We start from the raw sequence: 18,124 nt of genomic DNA, 5'->3' as shown, positions 1-18,124 counted from the left end.
CCTTCCCTATCTGTTCCTAGCTGATTGGCATCCAGGATGGGTATCTATCACTGCTCCAAGACAGTGGGGAGGTACGGGAGGACCTTCGTCTGCCTGAGGGAGACCTTGGCAAGGAGATTGAGCAGAAGTATGACTGTGGAGAAGAGATCCTGGTATGTGCAGCCCCTGCCCCCTTTCCTTTGTGCCCAGCTTTGTTCATTCTGCTGCTTCCTGAGCTTGAGCTTCTGCTGACTAGCCCTCTTGTGCATCACCCCCCTCCCCACCCAAGATCACAGTGCTGTCTGCCATGACAGAGGAGGCAGCTGTTGCAATCAAGGCCATGGCAAAATAACTGGCTCCCAGGTAAGTGCGATGGTCCCTGTCCCTCACGTGCATTTTGTTGTCCCTATCAAAGAGCTTCACTAGTCTTAAATGGTCTGAGGCTTATTTTGCCCCTAGTCTGGTCCCATCCTCCCAACCTTATCTCCTGTGTTGAAGGTATTAACCTGGTTTCTCTCTCCTACCCAGGGTGGCGGTGGTGGCAGCAGTGATCCTGGAGCCTGCAAAGGCCCCCTCCCCCAGCCTGGCCCAGCTCTGGCCTGGCCTTTGGCTGGACTCCTACACGATTTATTTGATGTTTTATTTTGGTTTCTTCCCACCCCCACCCCAATCTGTCGGGGACCCCTGCCCTTCACCCTGCTCCCTTGGCCAGGAGCGAGTAATGGCATTGGTGAAGCTGCCCTCCTTCTCCCCTCGCACTACAGCCCAGGTGGGGGAAAGGGGGCAGGTGCTGCTTGTGGTTTAGTGTGTTTTTTTTTTTTTTTTTTTTTAATTCAACCTGAAATCAGAACGCTGTGGATTCTGACAAATGGTCCTCTGTCCTTCCCTCACTTGTCCTTGGTCTGGTCCCCTGTATCCTGTAGCCCATTCCCCCAACCACCACCCCCACAGACTGGGGACCAGCCCCCTCCCCTGCCTGTATCTCTCCCCAAGCCCCTTTAGATGGGGAGGGAAGAGGAGGAGAGGGGAGGGGACCTGCCCCCTCCTCAGGCATCTGGGAGGGCCCTGCCCCCATGGGCTTCACCCTTTCCTGCGGGCTCTCTCCCCGACACATTTGTTAAAATCAAACCTGAATAAAACAAGTTTAATATGAAGGCCCCAATTCAGCTGTTTCTTTTAGGGTTTGAGGTAAATGAGCCCTTGCTGTCTACAGTGTATATTCAGAAGCCAGGAACCGATTGAACTTGCAACTTAGTTAACTAATCTACTGTCCCAATGAGCTCTGGACCTACAAGCCAGCTGCCTCTCCATCCCAGGCAGCCCTGGCTTGTTCTAGATAGTTGGGTTGGAGCCAACACAAACAGCAGCAGCCAGGGGCAGTGGCAGGTAGATTTTATTGGTCTGGGACACACAAGAAGGGGAGCCCTCATCCATGGTTTGAGGGTGAGGTTGAAGATAAAAATCTGATGGTCACTTGTGGTAGAAACGTGGGTTCTGGCTGTGCTGAATGAAAGGAAGCCGAGGGCCAGGTTGGCTGGTAGCTGCAAAGCCCGACTGGTAAGTGATGACATGAGGGCTTTCATCAGTGTGGATACTCTCCTCTCCACTTGATACCCTTATTGGTTTCCACCCATCGCACCCCCAGGAAAGGAACAACCAGGTAGTGAGTGGGGGCCACCACTTGTCCTACCCAATCCTAATCCTGTCTCCCTGGTAATACCGAGATTACAACCATATGATGATTCTCCTCACCTTTCCTGTTGGCTGCATCTGCACAGGGAGCTGGGGGGAGGCAAGGAGTCCAGGGGCTGGGTGCAGAGCCTGGGGGTGCATGGGGCGCAGGGAGGACTACGAGAGAACAGAGTGGGGGCCTGAGGCAGCCTGGACTTCCTTTGGCATAGTCCTTACCCTGGCCTCCCATTGCTCCACACTTACTGAGTCAGAGAAGCCAGTCTGCTGGTTAGCATGTTCCATCTGCTTTTGCAAGGACAAGGCACCCCCAGGCTGAAGAAACCCTAGAGGGGGAGGAGGAAGGGGTTTGTGAAATGAACAGAATAGGACAGGGAGGAAGAGAGGGCCCATGGAGCTGGGGCTCCTGTGTGGGGTATCACCTGTCTGGGTGGGCTGAAAGTGGCCGTGCATGGCATAGGGCTGTGGCTGTGGCTGAGACAGGTACTGCACTGCAGGAAACGCTGACGGTGCTGAGAAAGGCAGGCATAGCCATTAGAGACTCCAAAGACCCGTTGCTAACACACTTCCCTCTGAAGCTCACACCCAAGTCCCCTCCATCTTCCCACTGCTCACCTCTGAGCTGCTGACTAGGACTATAAGCTGGCTGTGTCGGCCCATAGTGAGGTGGGGGCTGAGCAGTACCATAGGCCCCTCCTGGGCTGCCTTGGAATTGCCCATGTTCTGGGGTCCCTGCAAAAGCAGCTGCCGAGCCCACGTAGTGCCGGGTCTAAGGAGGGAGGATGAGAACTCTGCTTGTCAACCCCTTGAAAGCAGACAGTGAATTACGCATTTCTGTAGTACCCATTCCTACCCGTACAATAAATGCTGAATACACTCCTGATTTCAATACTGGCAGCAAGAATGCTGAGCTCTGAGTAAAAGCAATAGGAAAATGTAAAGTCTAGACTCAACTCTGCTTCACTCACAGTAAGCACTTGAGGTCCAAACATCTGTTTGGCTCTGTCAGCTGCCATAAGGGTGCCTGGGCGATTGTGTCCTCCAGGGCTCCCTAGATAGGGATAGGGTCTTTATGATGCTGAAATGGGAGGATGCAACCCCCAGGAAGTTTAATTTTGTCCCACAGTCTCTCTTGTCCTCACCCTGCATACTGAGGAGGTGCGTTCCTGTGTGCACGGTCAGGCTTTGCTGGTATGCAGCTGATGTCAGGGTGGTCAGGTCACTGGAAAGGCAGGTGGGTCAAAATCAAGGACAGGTGCTCCCTCTTCCTATTAAACACTGATCTTTGGTTACCTGACTCCAGTTTCAATTTCCTCACAATTTTATTTTTAGCTTTCAGGACCCACCTCTGCTCCTTTCGTCTCCGTTTTTCTTCCTCATGTAAGACTTTCTTGAGCTGGAGGAAAAGCTGATGCTTTTCTTCCTGTAGGGCCAAAAGCTTCTCCTGCAACTTCAGAATCTGGAAGTGGAGAGTAGATGAGGAAAGCAGGAAAGCCAAGGGAAGAAGTCAGAGGTGAGAGGGACCAAGGGACTGCTTACTTGCTCCTTAGTCTCCTCTAGTGACATTCTCTCTTCCATCTCCTTTTTCTTTCTCCTCTCCTGCTCTTCCTTCATCTTCTGTTCCATCATCTTGTCCACCTCTTCCTCCTCTGGAGGAAGAGTCAGGCAGAATAGGAAAGTACCAGGGTAGTTAAAATTAAAAAAAGTTAGGACATTGAAAGCCAGCAGAAACTGATTATCCCAACGTTACAGTAGGCCCTTGGCAATAGTTCTTTTCCTTTGGGGGGCATAGGTTTCCCCATCACTGCAACAGGGAAGGAGATGAAAATGCTATTAGGTGCTCTCCAAGGTCCTTCCCAGCTCAAGACTGAAGCATAGACCCAGCCTCTAGACATAACAAACGGGGCTGTTCCTCCCTCCTCCAGCCTCGGCGGTCGGCACACCGGTCGGAAGGTAGGTGGAAGTCAGCCCTGGGCTAGGAGTGCTTCCCAGGACTGTGGGCCCGCCTACTTTAGCCCCAGCTCACCCTGCCGCTTGCGCTCCCGCTCCATCATGATGTGCCGGTGCAGCGCCCTGGCCATGGCGTTGGAAAGCTTGGGGCGCTCCAGGAGCGCGGGCATGGTGTCGCCGGGAACGCCCGGGCCGTGGCCGCCCGACTGTTGTTACTGAATGCCAGACCTCGGACAGGGCCTGCGGGGAGGCGGGTGCTCAGGGGACCGCGCCTGGCCGAGAGGAAGCCCGTCCACTCGCTGCCCCAGTTACGTATCCTGGGCGCCTGGCCGGCCCGGCCGCACCTACGGCTCGGCTGCGAGCGCGGGCAAAGCCAGGGGCTCTAGCCTCAGCGTTCCCGCCCCCTCCTCGCCAGTCCCAAGCGCCAATCCCTCCCTACCCGCCTGCTTTGCTCCTTTTCCGCGGCCTCCTGGGCGCCTCAGTTGCTTTCGTCACATCCGGCAAGTAGAACTAGTTCTTCCGGGTCAAGAATGCAGCTGCAGTATGGGTAGGATAGAGAGAAACAGACAGAGACGATGGACGACGGGTGCCCGTGGCATCCAAACCCTTCCGCCTGGCTCCGGACGCGCAGCTGTGCAAGTAGTAAATCGATCTTTGGCTACGGCTTCCGGCCCATTGTGAAACGGTCTCACCATTACAGACGCCCGGAGGCGGTCCTGCCTCTGTCGGCCGCAGCCCTCTACTTCGCCGGGCTGCGCTTCACCGTCTGCCCTTCCAGGGCTCGGTGCACTGCGACAGTCCCGGGGGCAGGGGCGCTTCCAAGAGGAACTCAAGACTGAGACGCAGAGGTGGATGTTCTGAGACGGTGTTTATTGGCTCTTTAGAAATCAGAGTCAGTAATACCTGTACAGAGGGCCCCCATCTTTACCTCGCCCGCCCCTCCCTACTCCCCGCCCGGTGGCCCTCGGAAAAAGCAGCTTCATGTGGGGCACAGGGAGAGTCTCCTGTGGGATTCACAGTAACCAAAAAAATAAAACGGAAATAAATTAAGTGATATGGGGAGGGAGGTGATAGGGAGTCTTGTTCCCCAGATCAGTGCATGAAGAGGGGCACCCAGGGCATGGAGCTGGGCTCCCCACAGTCTCCCTCACATCAGAGGGATGTTCTGCGCAGCTGGGCACGGAGATGTGCTCCACTTCCCATCTAAATCCAAGCCTGCCTGCGTGCTCCCGCGCATCTGTGGAGACTGAGCACCCGGGCATGCCGTGGGTCATTGGAATGAGGTGGAGGCAGTCGTTACCCAGAGTCCACGGGCCCAGGGCCCAACTGTGCTTGTAGTAGTGGGGTCTCACCCCTCATTCCACCCGTACCAGCAGGGCATAGAGGAGTGTGGCTCCCTTTTCCTTGGTTACCCACTCCAGTTCAGCTGGACTGAAGTGAGGATCAGGAGGCTCTTGAAGGGCAGCAGAGGGGGGCCCAGGTGTGTAGGAGCCTGGGCGCACACACACCTGGAATGCCACCTGGGCCTGGTGCGTCCGCTGGGATTTGGGATCCCGGAATCTGTCAGACGAGATAGGGGAATGACAACTCTGGAACTCATCACCTCAGTCGTTGTGAACTCAGCTCCAACCACACTGGTCTTGCTGTTTCTAGGAAATAGTCTCACCTTAAGGACTAGCTGTTTTCTCTACTTAAAATCTTTCACTATCTGCCTTGCTAACAGTGGAAGTCTTCCCTCATCCTGGAGTCATCACCTGCCCACTGGAGGTGGCATCTGCCTGTGCCCTTCAAGTCTGCTGAAATCTCACTTTCTCAATGATGCTACCCTGACTCACCTATTTAATACCTACTACCAACTGCACTTCTGGTCCACTTCACTCCCTACTTTTTCTTTTTTTTTCATAGTACTTACCACTAACTACTTATTATACCTAAACATATTCTAGAGAAAAAGACATAATTCCACGAGAGGAGGTCCTTTTTTTTTGTTCACTGAGGTAGCACAAAGTAAGTGCTATTTGTTCAATGAATAAATGAAACATTCAAGAGACTGAGGAACTGAGCAAGACAGTGGAGAAAAGGGAAGGCAAATCATGAGAGACCAGTGGCCCTAGGTCCCCTCTCAGTTTGACCCGACCCCTCCTGCATACTCACTGCACTTTGGATGCCAGGGTCCCGGCCCCAGCATATTGAAGGGAGGGGGAAAGCAGTACTGGAGGGGGCTGCTCCTCCCGAGGAGGTGCACAGTTCTCGCCAGGCTCCTCAAACCCCACCCCAGGCTCTCCCTTCAAGGGTCGACAGCTCAGGATGGAGGCAGTGCCTGTGGGGATGAATGGGTGAGGACAGCCCTTTTCATACCTCCCATGGCCCACAGGTCCAACCTGCCCCACCTCAGCTGGCTCCACAGTACCTGCTCCCAGCTCCCCTCGGTCTAGCACCCTTCGTATGGCTGCCACGTTGCTCCCATGATAAGCCATATGCCACTTCTTGGTTAGAGTCCCAGCCTCCAGGTGGGGATTCACCCTAGACGATGGAGAGATGGAGCAGAGAAATGGTTACTGGTTCCCCCAGAGTCACCACCTAGACAGGAAGTTCTATACTTCTATGCCCTCGTGGGCCCACCTTTCTCAAAAGGGAAAGGGATAGTAAGTAAGGGGAATGCATGACCCTACCCACAGTACCTGAGGTTGAACCTGCACCAACCAAAGGGCAGGGCGTACTCCCGGGGGGGTTCGCCTCGGCGCCTGTGGGCCTCATCCCCTCGAAGCTTCCGGCAAGACTCACAGTAGCATAGGCTACGCTTGGGTGGAGGCATGAAATAATCCTCTGCAGGAGAGAGCGGCAGGCTTGATGCTGTGGCTCCCGCCCTGGGTCCCGACCATGCTACACTCTTCCCAATGGTCTCCAGGGCCCTGGGCATCACCCTGGACTGGCCTGGGAATGAGGCGGATTCAGGCAAGAATTGGGAACTCACCAGGAAGCAGCAGCAACTCTTGGAAACGGGAGCAAAGGGCATGGTATTCGCAGCTCTTTAGAGGACTAGCAGCTGGGGGCGGCCCCCAGCATACACTCTCCTTAATACCTGAGGAAGCAGAGGTAGAATCGGTGACAGGAGCTGGGGCTACAAATGCTGGGGTATGGGGTGTGGATGTCAGAGCCTGGTTCCTTCAAGCTGTCTCACCGTCCACCATGTCAGCTTTCTCCATGTCCCCTTGAGTTGCAGCACCCTTGCCACTGGCAGCCCCTGGTTCAGGGCTCACGATTGTCACCTGCAGGGGAGAGGAGTGGTCAACCAGCTCTTGGGCAGCCCTCGGGCAGGCTGAGCCCCTGTTCTGACCATAGCCTGCCCCTTCAGTCCAAAAACCCAGTCTCCCCAACACCCCCTCCGTTGCCACTGACCTGCTCACACTGCCCATAGAGGTCCACGAGTGCATGGCAGGGCTGGGGGATATCTGGCATAGCCACCCCCTGGTCTACCCCATTGACATAGAGGTGCAGCCCCCCAGAACTGTCCAGCCGCAGTCCCAGGATGGTACCTTCGGGACACGTGTCCAGATTTGGCCCCAACTTCTCACAGATCTGGGAGGAGAGACCTGCTGTCTTCCAGAGACCAGCCTCTACCAGCGCCCCGCCCCCCGCACAGCTGCAGCACCAGACCCTGGGCTTGCTTCCATGCTGCCCTACTTCAGTTACCTCCCATTCCCCCAACTGTGACATTCTCAACAGCACGGACAGGAAGAGGGGATCAGCCTGGAACTGAGACAGTTAATGACACTCCTCCCCTTGCCCACCCAGTATAGGGCCAGGCATGGAGCAGTCTCTCTTTATTCTCTTGGTCCCATGTCCAGAGCTAAGGGCCCACTCCCCTTTTTGTCTGGCCTCTCCTCTCCGTTCTCGCTAACTCCCTCCTTACTTTGAGACCGTTGTGGAAGACGCCACGGCCCCGAAGCAGCCAGGCTGCCCGTTTGAGGGCACAGGCAGAAGCAGGGAAGTTGAGCCTCTCTGGTGGACAGGTGATGACTCCCAGGGCAAGGGAAGACGTCCACTGTCGGTTCAGGAAGTCAATCCGCACCTGGGGGAGACAGTAACTACTCCCCTGTCATGGCCTCCTGGGAAGGGGCCACCCAGGCAACAGAAGTAGGTTCCTCACCCACCAGAAAGGGATAATTGCATTTCCCCACAGGTGGCCTGGGATGCTGCCTGTGCTCACGCTTAGAGGGACTAGAGGCCACACCTTCAGCTGTTTCCTTCCCTTTGCACCTAGTCTTACTGTTGCCTCTGCAGGGACCCTCATGCCAAGGTGCTTCCTTTACCCGGCTAACTTTCACATACCTTTCAGTTTGCAGCAGAAAGCACCGCCTCCTTCCCTATTCCCATACACAGGATCAGGCATCACCTCTGGACTTCCCTAGCCCCTCCCCACTGCTTCTCTCATCACAGCCCTTAGCTATCTAGGGGGCAAATGGGGTGATTGATTGGCAATCCCCACTACAGAGTATGAACAAAAGCCCAGGAACTTCATGCAAAGGGTCTGCCTGCCACTTGTCCCTCAACCTGTAAAGGTTGGGTCTAGGTCACTAGAAGTAAAAGAATAGGAGTATGGAAACAAGGCCCACCTGGACCAGCAGCTGGGGCACCAGGGGCTGGTTGATGACCACAATGCCCTGGTTGTAGCTGGCTACCCGTGTGGCTGTACGGTTCCCATTGGATAAAAGGATGTTCTTCCCATGGTTCTCCAGGAACTCAAGGGCTGTGGGCATAATGGCCACTTGATTCTGGCCCTGGTGTAGAGAAGAGACTGAGCTGCTAGGGTGGCTGAGGCTGTGCCCGACCCACCCCCTTGAAGTTACGATGAGCTTGACCATGAGTCTCTGCTTGTCCAGCAGTATCCTGGGTCAGAGACAGCAAAAGAGACCTGGTGTCCAGTGACCCACCAACTGCCCATCCCTGAGCCCAGCAGGCCCTGCTGCAGCCTCTTACTCCCAGCGCGTGCTCCTCGCCTTCATCGTCCTCCTCGCCTTCACTGCCAGTGTCTGAGCTGGGGGAAGGAGGCTGGGTGCCTTCTGGCTCCTCCACCTTCGTGGAGCTGACAATAGACACACTCCGTACTGGCCCATACAGATCCAGCACAGCCCACACGTTCTAGGGGCACACAAGCCACAGGAAGTCAGAGACTAACAGGAGCCCTCACCCCACTCTCAAAACCCAAGGAAGGTCTTAGGTCTACCTTGGCAATGCCAGTGGCTGCAGGTCCCATATCCTCTCCGTCTACCAGGATGTGCATTGTGTCATCTGCTCCCCGACGAATGCCTACACGGCTGCCCACCTAGGACCAAGGTGGGACCAGGACACATCCTTAGTCCACTTCTCCCTACCAACCCTAGCCCCAGCCCCACCCTCAGAGCGAGCAGGTTGCTTCACCCCCAGCCTCTCGAGGTTCCGGCCATAGTTCATCCTCTGGAGCTGCCCGTCGCGCCTCACTTCACAGCTAGACACTGTCCAAGTGGTCTTAGTCCGCAGCTCTGGCAGGGAGGGCGGCAGCCCTGGGCCGCCTCCTGCCCCGGTCCCCATCTCCCCTGGTGGTAGTGTGGTCAGTCCCAGCCGGAGGGAACCTGCCCACTTCTCGTCCAGCTCTTCCACTTTCACCTGCAACAGAGAGACCACATTAGGCGGCACTAACTGGGGCAGAAGGGTAGAAACAGTCTGTTACAAGTGTCACATGTCCACGGCCCACCTCAAAGACTTCGTCAGGCTTGAGCTCCTTAGTGCTAAAGACGAGGCCATGAGCATAGCCAGCTGCACGCACTGCTCTTGTGCCATCCTCCTCAAGGATGACATTCTTGCCACAAGTACTGTGGAAACGGTGGGCCACGCCAGCCACTGTGGAAAGAGGACACCAGAGGAAGGGGTAGGAGCAGGCCACCAAGCTTCAAGCAAGAAATTGGCACAAAAAACAGCACAGACTTCAGGTGAGATAGGAAGTAGACAAAAGAACCCATTTGCCATTACTCCTTCAGGACCTCCTGACACCTATTTTTGTCAGAACAGTACTCACTCCCTAGCCCGGTATGCCCATTATTATGGGTTGGATTGTGTCCCCAAAAAATATGTGCTATAAATCCTAATCTTTATGCCTGTGATTACAACGCCACTTGGGAATGGGTTGTCTTCGTTATGTTAATAAGATAGGATTAACATAGGACATGTGTTGAATTAATCTCATCTGAGATATGAGAGATTATATAAGCAAAGACAGAGGAAGAGGGATGCCAAGCCACAGGAAGACTGCCAAGAGCAGAAGTTCGGAAGAGACAAGGGCCTCCTCCAAAGCCAACAATGAGAGAAAGCCTTTCCCTAGACTTGACACCCTCAGTTCAGACTTCTAGCTCCTAAACTATGAGAAAATCAATTTGCTTGTTAAAGCCACCCACTTGCAGTATGGCTTCTGGTTACCAGTCGAATGCCTTAGGAACTATGCCACCAGAGCGCCTATCTGTTATAGCAGCACTACATAACTGAGACACCCAGCTTATGCTGTCCTGGCCCTTTGGTGGCAGGAGTGTCCAGGCTGTGTGTGCCAGGAGTAATGGATTCCCACCTTTGGCCACTTCCCACCCTGGGTTGTTCCCTCCCTTTTGCCTCCAGCCACCTTATCTTTGAATAGCTTCCCTCCCTGGATACACTGCACCCTGAATCCCACAGCAGGCAAATCCAGCTCTCTCCCCCTCTCTCCCTCCCTGCCAGCAGAACCTGGAGAGTGCAGGGGGAATGACTTCTCAGTGGCAGTGTTGCTGGTTGCCAGGCTGTTGTCCATGGGGCCGGTGGCATTGGTGATAGACACTTGGACACACTGGCCATACAGATCCACTACTGCGTACACCTCTGGGTGGAAAAAGAGGGTCAGAAGTCCAACAGCCCGGTGAGATGAGGTGAGTGTGGGCAGGTTGAAAGCCACAATGTAGTCACCTTTACCCGGAGGCAAGCCTGAGCAGGCGGCACCTTGGTCCTGGCCATTGATGAAATAGTGCAGATCACCCTTGGCAGTCCGCATCATCCCAATGCGAGCACCCGTGCCCAGCGCATCCAGGTCACACCCATAGTTGTTGCGCATCGTGTTACCATCTTGCATGATGGCTGTGCCGCTGGGGGATGGTAGAAGGGGTAGGTCAGCTTCCTACTTTCATCTCCACACAGGCCCCTGGCCAGTCACTGCCTGTCAGAACCTCTACGGCCTTGGCTTGGGGTGTTGACCTGGATCTGAGGCCCAATCTTATCTTAGCAAGAGCTACCATACAAGGGAGTAGGGCTGAAGTCCCTACAGGGCTGGGGAGCTTACCAAAACTGAAAAGAGGAGGGAGCAATAAGATCCCCTGGAGCCACCAGAGTCCCCAAACCCTGCTTTCCTCATCCCAGACAGCTCTGGCCAGCCCAGCCCAACCGTTCCCAAAAGCAGGCAACCCAACCTGAGCATCCACGTATCATAGTCAATGTCTGTCATAGTGTTGGGGAATTCAAGGTCTTCAGGCCGAATAGCAGTCACTCCTGGGAGGATGCAGGAGTGGGTCAGGGCTGACTCCCCAGCAAACGGCTTCCAGCAACCCCGTGTACCAGCACATACACAGACGCCCCTCACCAGCCTCAATGGAGCCTGACCAGCGGTCCACCATCTTCTGAATGACAATTTCAAACAGCTCTCCATCCCGCAGGGCCCTGCCAGGGGATATGATGATCAGAGAGGGCCTGCTTGGGTGGCTGAGACAGTAGGAAGGAAACAGGAGGTCCAGACACCGACCGGTTGGAAATAACAATGGCATCGTTGAACTCGCTGCGGCAGTTGTGGCGGAGCGCGGTGCGGCCCCCATTTGTGATAACTGCATTACTGCCGTGCAGCTGGTGAAAGCGTAGGTCGGAGCCCCCGGCCCCTGATGATGGGGAGCTGGGAGACATCTGGTTGTTTCCCTCAGGGAGTGGCTCAGGGACTGGAGGCACCTCTGCAAGAGTGGACGTTACCCATGAAGCACAGAGCTGTCTCCAAGGGCTCCCAAGGCCACCCTAACTCCCTGCCCCTGCCCAGCCCGGCCCTCACCCACGTCGTCCACAATGGTGGCCTGGGCCGCCTGGCCATAGAGATCCACGACAGCATAGACGCCTGGGGGCACATTCCAGGCAGCAGGGCCCTGGGTCATCCCATTGACAAAGAAGTGCAGAGTCCCGTCCTCCCGCCGCACCACGCCCACCGTGTCCCCTGCCTTGGAAGAAAGGGGGGCTGGAGTGAGGAGTCAGGCAGAGTCCCGGCCTGGGCTGGTCCTGCACCAGCCCTGCCTTCCCTACTGCCTCCATTGCTGCCACCTGGCGTTACACCCACTCTCCCACCTTGAGGCGGTCCAGGTTGTGCCCATATTCATCCAAGATGGTTGTCCCATTGTGCATCACCCCATTCCCAGTCATCATCCAGGTCCCTAAGGGGATAAGGAATGGCAGAGGACATGAAGGAAAAGATAGGGCTCCCTCTTTCAAAGAGCAGTCCCCAACTCACTGCTCCAAGCCCAGATAACCCAGCCTGCCTTTTGACAGCGGGCTTTCTTACCTGAGCAGGACAAGAAAACTGTAGTTTCCAAGTCAGTCACAGGCCCTGTCCACATGGCACTCTCCAGCCACTGAATGAGTCGTCACAAGTGTGACAAGTGACAAAAGGCTGGAGAACAATGCCAGGGCTGCGGGGACAGCTTTCTTCCTGGACCCTACCCTCGCCTGGCCCTTCCTGGGAGCTCACCAGAGCGCAGATTGGTCATGGTGGAGGGCAACTGGAGGTAGGCAGGGTTGTGGGTGGTGACACCGATCTCAATGGAGCCAGCCCATTTGTCCACCATCTTGTCGATGCGCACCTGGAACACCTCTCCGTCCCGCAGGGCCCTGCTACTCAGCACCACACCATGATTGAAGTCATCAGTGGCACTGAGGGCAGAGGAAGCGGGCACTCAGATCCCCAACACATACTGCGAGCATGCCAAAGCTCCTTCCCAATGAGCCTGCCTCACCCCTACTGCTCCAAGCCAACCAGCTAAACTTCAGCCCAGGAGGTTCCCCCTTCCTGTCTAGGACACCCCAGACCATTTCCTTCTACCTCCCACCACACATATCTATCCCCAATCCCATTAGAGGCCCTTCTGCAAGCTTCTCCCCACCCCATGGGCCATACTGGGGCCTCAGGGCAGTGCGTCCCTCGTGGGTTATGGCAGCCTTCTGCCCACAGTTGGGGTGGAAGAGCAGGCGCTCGGGTTCCGCCTGGGCAGCAGGAACAGCACGGCGGAGAGCACCCTCAGGGGACAGCGCCCGCAGGATGGCGTTGTTCCGGCGCAGACGATCACTGTGGTTGTTATTGTGGACGATGGTCACCTTCACTGCCATCCCATACAAGTCCACCACACCATACACTACTGGGGGCGTCAATGGAGTAGCCACACCTATGGGGGCAAAAGGCAAAGGAATGGAGGATTTAGGGGGGAAGCGGCAGGGAGACAGCAGGAAGGGGTGCAGACAGCAGGAAGGGGTGCAGACAGCAGGAAGGGGTGCAGACCCCAGTCCCCACTCCACCCCCAAAAGCCTGGCCCAGCAGCCCTCCTGGAGCTTCCCCTCACCTTGATCAATGCCATTAATGAAAAAGTGCAGGGCAGAGTTGGACTTCCTTGTGAGACCAATGTGATCACCCTCCTGTTCAAAGGAGAAAAATAATTGGGTCTAGAATCCACCATAGTCAGGGTGTAGACTTGGAGTGATATCCTGGAGCCTTCCCATCACCCCATTCCACAGGGAAGTTGCTCCAGAAGGTATTCTCATGGTCTCAGATCACCCTGGAGCATAAGCAGGGTAGCCTGTGGGTCCCCACTTTCTGGACATGACAATTCAATGTCTACTGAATACTAACAATATGCATCAAACATTGTGTTTAACCATCAAAACTATCTACAAAATAAATAGTGAAACCTGTGAGAGCCTGAACTCAGTGGGACTGCCTTCTTTTTCCAGGTTTCATAAGGTCTTTGACAGGGTGCAATCTTACCACTTTTCAATCATTCTCTATTAGTGGAAAATACTTGAGTTTTCTTTTTCTGACGGCTTTCTGCCTTATACAGGCTCTAGCTTTTGCATGTTTTACTGTAATAATAGCTTCATTTTAGAGATTAGGGGGAAAAAAACCCAAAAACTAAAGAGAATAAGCTTCTTGCCTCAGGTCACCACTGCAAATGGCAAGACAGTAAGAAATACTGAACCTATTTGATTCTAAAACATGAGTGCCTGACTGTTAGGCAACCTGCCTTCTCAGAAGGAATCTTCAGGCTCAGGATAAAGGGACTTGCTTTAGGTCCCAGAAGAGACCGCCATGCCAAGGCGGTGACAGAGTGCCTGTGGCTCCTGGAGAGGGGCTAGAAGCTCAGGGCCCACCTTCACCTGCAGCTCATCCAGGCTGAACTCACAGTACTCCCGACGGGTGCCCTTGCCATTGGTCAGGATCCCGCAGCCACTCATCATGATGGTACCTGAGTGAAGGGGGACATTCTGGTTAGGGTATAGTCTTCCTTCCCCTCAGCAACCCCTAGGCTTGCACCCCCACCCCTATCTGATACCTGACTGAAGGTTGGTCATGGTGGCTGGGTACTCCAAGCTGTTGGGATTGTGGGTGGTGACGCCAATCTCAATGGAGCCTGACCACTTGTCTACGAGCTTGTCAATGCGGATCTTGAGTGGAATAACAGCAGAGGGAGGTTAAAGAATGTAAACACAGAGAAGGGAAAATTACTCATTGGAACTTCCCCAGCCTCCACCCTCCCAACATCAAGGACAAGGCACTACATCTTTAGCTGACTGGGTGAGGAGCCAATCAGACCCCAGGATCTTACACACCTCAAACATCTCATTGTCCCGAAGGGGGCGGTTGGTCATGACAACACCATTGTTGAATTCGTCTAGGGGCCGGCGGCGCTCAGCTGTCTTATTATTGTTGCTGAGTTTTATGAGGGTCCCACACTTCTCATGAAAGAGCAGGGCATCATTGGAAGTGAGGATGGGTGAGGTGGCAGCACAGCTAGACCCTGGCCCTTCTCCTGCTGGTGGGGAGCTCAGGTTCACATTCAGGAGCCCCCCATTGTAGGCAGACAGGATGGCATTGCTCACTACTTCAGAAAGCTCCATGCTGGCAAAGTCTACAGGATAGAGGAAAGAAGCGGAAATGATACTCTACCCCCTTCAGATCAGCAAGCTCTCCCTACCAATCTCCTATCTCCCCCCCCCAAGCTCTCCCACAGACCTTACCCTTGTCCACCTCACTTCCCACTCCCCTTCCCTGAGCTTCCCCAAGCCCTCACCATTTTGCGACTCAAGGCTGTTAGGAAACATCTCTGGCCGGGCCTGCGCTGGGGACACCGTGAAGACTGGGAACCAGGTGAGAATAAGGGGAGTAAGGGTTCAGCCCCTGCTTCAGGACCCTCAGCCAAGAGAGCCCCTCCTGTAGGTGCTGCTCTCCTCTTCAACTAACTAGGGAGTCTGAGTGGCCCTGCCCACACCCAGCCTCACTTGTCACTCCATCTCCCCTATTCCTTCAGCCATTCTCTATCCCCACCCCTCCACCACCACTCCAATTGTATTCTTACCTTCATCCCCAGAGGTCCCTTGCTCAGCCAAGGCAGAATCTTCAGGGGGAGCAGAAGGCTCAAGGGGAGGCATAGGGATGGGAGTAGGGGGGCTGAAGCCCGGCTCAGCGGGTAGCACAGTGATCTGCGTGCACTTGCCATAAAGGTCCACAACAGCCCAGACGCGAGCAGGCAGGCCTGTGGCAGCCACACCACAATCCCGCCCATTCACCCAGAGCCGCAGCTCCCCAGCCACGGTGCGCTCCACGCCCACACGGTCCCCTTCCCCAAGCTGGTCCAAGTCCTGACCATACTCCTCCAGCACAGAGCGCCCATCCCGCAGCACTGAGCAGCCGGACACTACCCAGGAGCCCCCCTTCAGCCCCGTGGCACTGCTTGGAAAGTCCAGGACACTGGGGTCCAGTGCCGTCACCCCGATCTCAATGGAGCCACTCCAGGAGTTGACCTGTGATAGAGGGATGAGGGTGGAGAAAAGCTCAGGACAGGACACCAGTGGGTCTTTCACCACCAGGAAGCCACATTCCACAGGTCACTACGTCACCCTCTTCCCATATCTGACAACTGGCTCTGTTTCTCTCTGAGACACTAATCTAGAGACAAAGACCTACAAGTCATTTTCTGTGCTTTGTCTCTCCATGTTTGGACTGCTCTCCCATAGCAACCCTGTTCTGTTCTTAGACCCTCAGTGTCTACCACACTACTCCTTTCTCCACCACTGAATTCCCTGGCTTCAGCCCCTGGCCTCCTCTAGCTTCTCTAGTCTCTGTGCTCCCTCAACCTCCCAAATGCATATGCTTTCCATGCCAGTTGTCCTCATCTATCACTCTCTGTCCCCTGGCCAAATTCTCTCCCAGGCTAACTCCACGCAAATTTTATCTCTGTGAGGCTGGCCACTTCATCAAATCACACATAAGCACACACACCTTCCTCTCCCTTCAACATCTTTCAGGCCCTATTCCTAGGTTTGTCCTTCCCTTAATCTCTCTCTTCTCCCACCATATTTCTGACACCTCTCCATCGTCAGCACCCAAGAAATCGTTCCAGGAGGCCCTGCCATACTACTGATAAGCCCATGTCTTCTGAGTCTTTCCTCAAGCTCTCCTTGTCTCTTTCAGACTGAACATTTCTGCCTCATGACCCCTTCCTGCCCGTCACCTGGTGTCCTATGGTCTGTCCGTTCGGTCTCGGTACCCGGATGTGGGCTCCCTGGGCTGCCCTACCCCGTGTTCCTCTGGTCCCCTCCCACCACTTTCAGCATCTCTGCTCCACCCCACCCCCCGGGCTCCGCACCTTGCGGTCGATGCGGACGGTAAAGACGCGTCCATCGCGCAAGGGTTCCCGGCTCAACACCAGCCCGTGGTTAAACTCCTGGCCCGGCTGCTGCCGCCGCGCTGTACGCCCACAGGCCGACAGGCTCACCAAGCGCCCAGTGCGCGGGTGCAGCTCCCCTCCGCTGCTGGGACCCCCGGAGGACGCTGGTCCTGGGCCACTCCCGCCGGAACCCCCACCCCCGCCCGGCCCTGGCCCGGGGCCTCCCCCTGAGCCCCCACTCCCACCCGATCCTGCCGCCATCGCCGCTGACACCGGGGCCGCGCGACAGTCGCGCTTGGCGGCACCGTGGCAACCGCGGAGGACCGACACCCTGAGGGAATAAGACCGGGGGCGGGAGTCAGATGTGCTTTACGGCAGTGCCGGGTAACGAAGCATCCCGGGCTAAGCAACTAATGACGACCACGGTAGGAACAGAAGGACGATGGGGTCGGGCAGGCCTGCTTTACGGCACGGCGGGGTAACGGAGTGGCGACGAGCGGGACGAAAACTTAAGGAGGAAACTTTTACGACTTTGGAAGGAGGCAACGATGCCACAGGCATCTTTACGACGGAAGGGTCCTGGCGCCCAGACGCTTTGAGCTTTGCGACAGCGACGAACCTGCTCTCGTTGAGGGAGGTGACACCTTGAAATACTCGCTTTACGGCAGGTGGAGGAGGCTTCTTTTTTTACGCCACACGCTTTAACACCTCGTGAGCGGAATCTGGAGAACTCGGAGAGGTGAACCGGTAGCTTTATAAGTGAAAGTCGCTGCCTTCCACGCTACCGAGACCGGACATAACTTGCGACACTGTCGCAATCACGCCACTTTGCCCCATGCCTCTCGTGAGAAGTAGAGCTATTGAAAAACAAAATCAAAAACTCGCGGATGTTTTAAGCCAATTCAACAAAAATCTTAGTTTTTAAAGCCACGAATAAAGAATCTAAAGAAACCCCAGTAGGTAGTTTCAAGCAACGGTGCAGATGGTTCCCAAAGATGCCCCAGCCTTGTTAACAAGCACCCAGCCCAACTTCTCCGATCCTCGCGCAAAGCCTGGGGAACTGTGACGTCACAATTAAGGTTTCTTGCCCCCTGACAAGGCCCCTAGCTATGATTGGCTGATTCGGATGAGGGCAGTGATGGGGAAGAAGGGCGGGAACAAATCCTAGAGACAAAGAAAGAAAATCTTTGGGTTGAATAGAAAGGGAGGAGCGAACAAACGGGCTTCCAGTATGGGTCCATATCCAGAGTGGTGATAACGCCCAAGCCGCTCCCGGCAGTAGAAGGGGAGGGGACCCTCTGCCCAAATACACCCCGCCCATCGCGGTAGGGGCGGGGCCTCGTGGGCGGGGCTATGTGGAGCAGGGAGGTGGGGCCAGGGTAGCTGACAGTGGCCCCCGGGTGGGGTCATGGAGAAGCCCGAGGCTCTGGGGGCTGCTGGCGGCCTCAACGGGGAATCCCCCGGAGTGGCAACAAGAGGGTTGCCCAGAGGGTTCAGAAAAGTGGAGGCAGGCACCGGGTTGCCCTCTGGAGTAGTGTTGTTTCATG

The 18,124-nt window shown here is 55.5% G+C and overlaps 2 protein-coding genes across 2 annotated transcripts; both read right to left on the bottom strand.

Moving 5' to 3' along the window:
- Positions 1-1,449: 1,449 nt before the first annotated feature.
- On the bottom strand, positions 1,450-3,788 carry GPS2 (G protein pathway suppressor 2). Its single transcript, XM_007952288.2, has 10 exons — positions 3,695-3,788; positions 3,208-3,317; positions 3,015-3,127; positions 2,811-2,890; positions 2,637-2,719; positions 2,284-2,437; positions 2,091-2,180; positions 1,915-1,994; positions 1,732-1,827; positions 1,450-1,533 (listed from the first exon to the last, which is right to left on the bottom strand). Exons 1-10 carry the CDS (start codon positions 3,786-3,788, stop codon positions 1,450-1,452), a joined length of 984 nt encoding a protein of 327 aa, XP_007950479.1.
- A 1,185-nt stretch (positions 3,789-4,973) lies between these two features.
- On the bottom strand, positions 4,974-16,838 carry NEURL4 (neuralized E3 ubiquitin protein ligase 4). The gene is made up of 29 exons (XM_007952287.2): positions 16,557-16,838; positions 15,267-15,711; positions 14,982-15,047; positions 14,521-14,819; positions 14,244-14,355; positions 14,068-14,156; positions 13,257-13,329; positions 12,818-13,082; positions 12,392-12,573; positions 11,992-12,077; positions 11,705-11,867; positions 11,411-11,609; positions 11,252-11,328; positions 11,082-11,160; positions 10,591-10,760; positions 10,369-10,500; positions 9,353-9,498; positions 9,040-9,264; positions 8,846-8,944; positions 8,599-8,760; positions 8,235-8,399; positions 7,532-7,690; positions 7,018-7,197; positions 6,800-6,887; positions 6,593-6,700; positions 6,300-6,444; positions 6,029-6,141; positions 5,773-5,938; positions 4,974-5,178 (listed from the first exon to the last, which is right to left on the bottom strand). The coding sequence occupies exons 1-29, from the start codon at positions 16,836-16,838 to the stop codon at positions 4,974-4,976; spliced, it is 4,680 nt and encodes a 1,559-aa protein (XP_007950478.1).
- Positions 16,839-18,124: the final 1,286 nt, after the last annotated feature.

Source organism: Orycteropus afer, unplaced genomic scaffold, assembly GCF_000298275.1.
Source record: "Orycteropus afer afer isolate SDZICR_OR568_19922 unplaced genomic scaffold, OryAfe1.0 scaffold00330, whole genome shotgun sequence".
Classification (NCBI taxonomy): Eukaryota; Metazoa; Chordata; class Mammalia; order Tubulidentata; family Orycteropodidae; genus Orycteropus; species Orycteropus afer.
Note: the sequence above shows the minus strand (reverse complement) of the source record. Positions and strands in the feature narration are given on the sequence as shown.

Excerpts from the sequence above, each read along its gene's own strand:
- GPS2 (XM_007952288.2), bottom strand. The coding sequence starts at position 3,788 with ATGCCCGCGCTCCTGGAGCGCCCCAAGCTTTCCAACGCCATGGCCAGG. Across the intron at positions 2,720-2,810 it reads GCACCTCCTCAGTATGCAGG|GGAGCCCTGGAGGACACAAT; the intron begins GTGAGGACAAGA and ends ATCCCTATCTAG. Across the intron at positions 1,828-1,914 it reads AGACTGGCTTCTCTGACTCA|TCCTCCCTGCGCCCCATGCA; the intron begins GTAAGTGTGGAG and ends GTTCTCTCGTAG.
- NEURL4 (XM_007952287.2), bottom strand. The coding sequence starts at position 16,838 with ATGGCGGCAGGATCGGGTGGGAGTGGGGGCTCAGGGGGAGGCCCCGGG. Across the intron at positions 9,499-10,368 it reads ATTCCCCCTGCACTCTCCAG|TGGCTGGCGTGGCCCACCGT; the intron begins GTTCTGCTGGCA and ends CTCTTTCCACAG. Across the intron at positions 6,445-6,592 it reads AGAGTTGCTGCTGCTTCCTG|AGGATTATTTCATGCCTCCA; the intron begins GTGAGTTCCCAA and ends TCTCTCCTGCAG.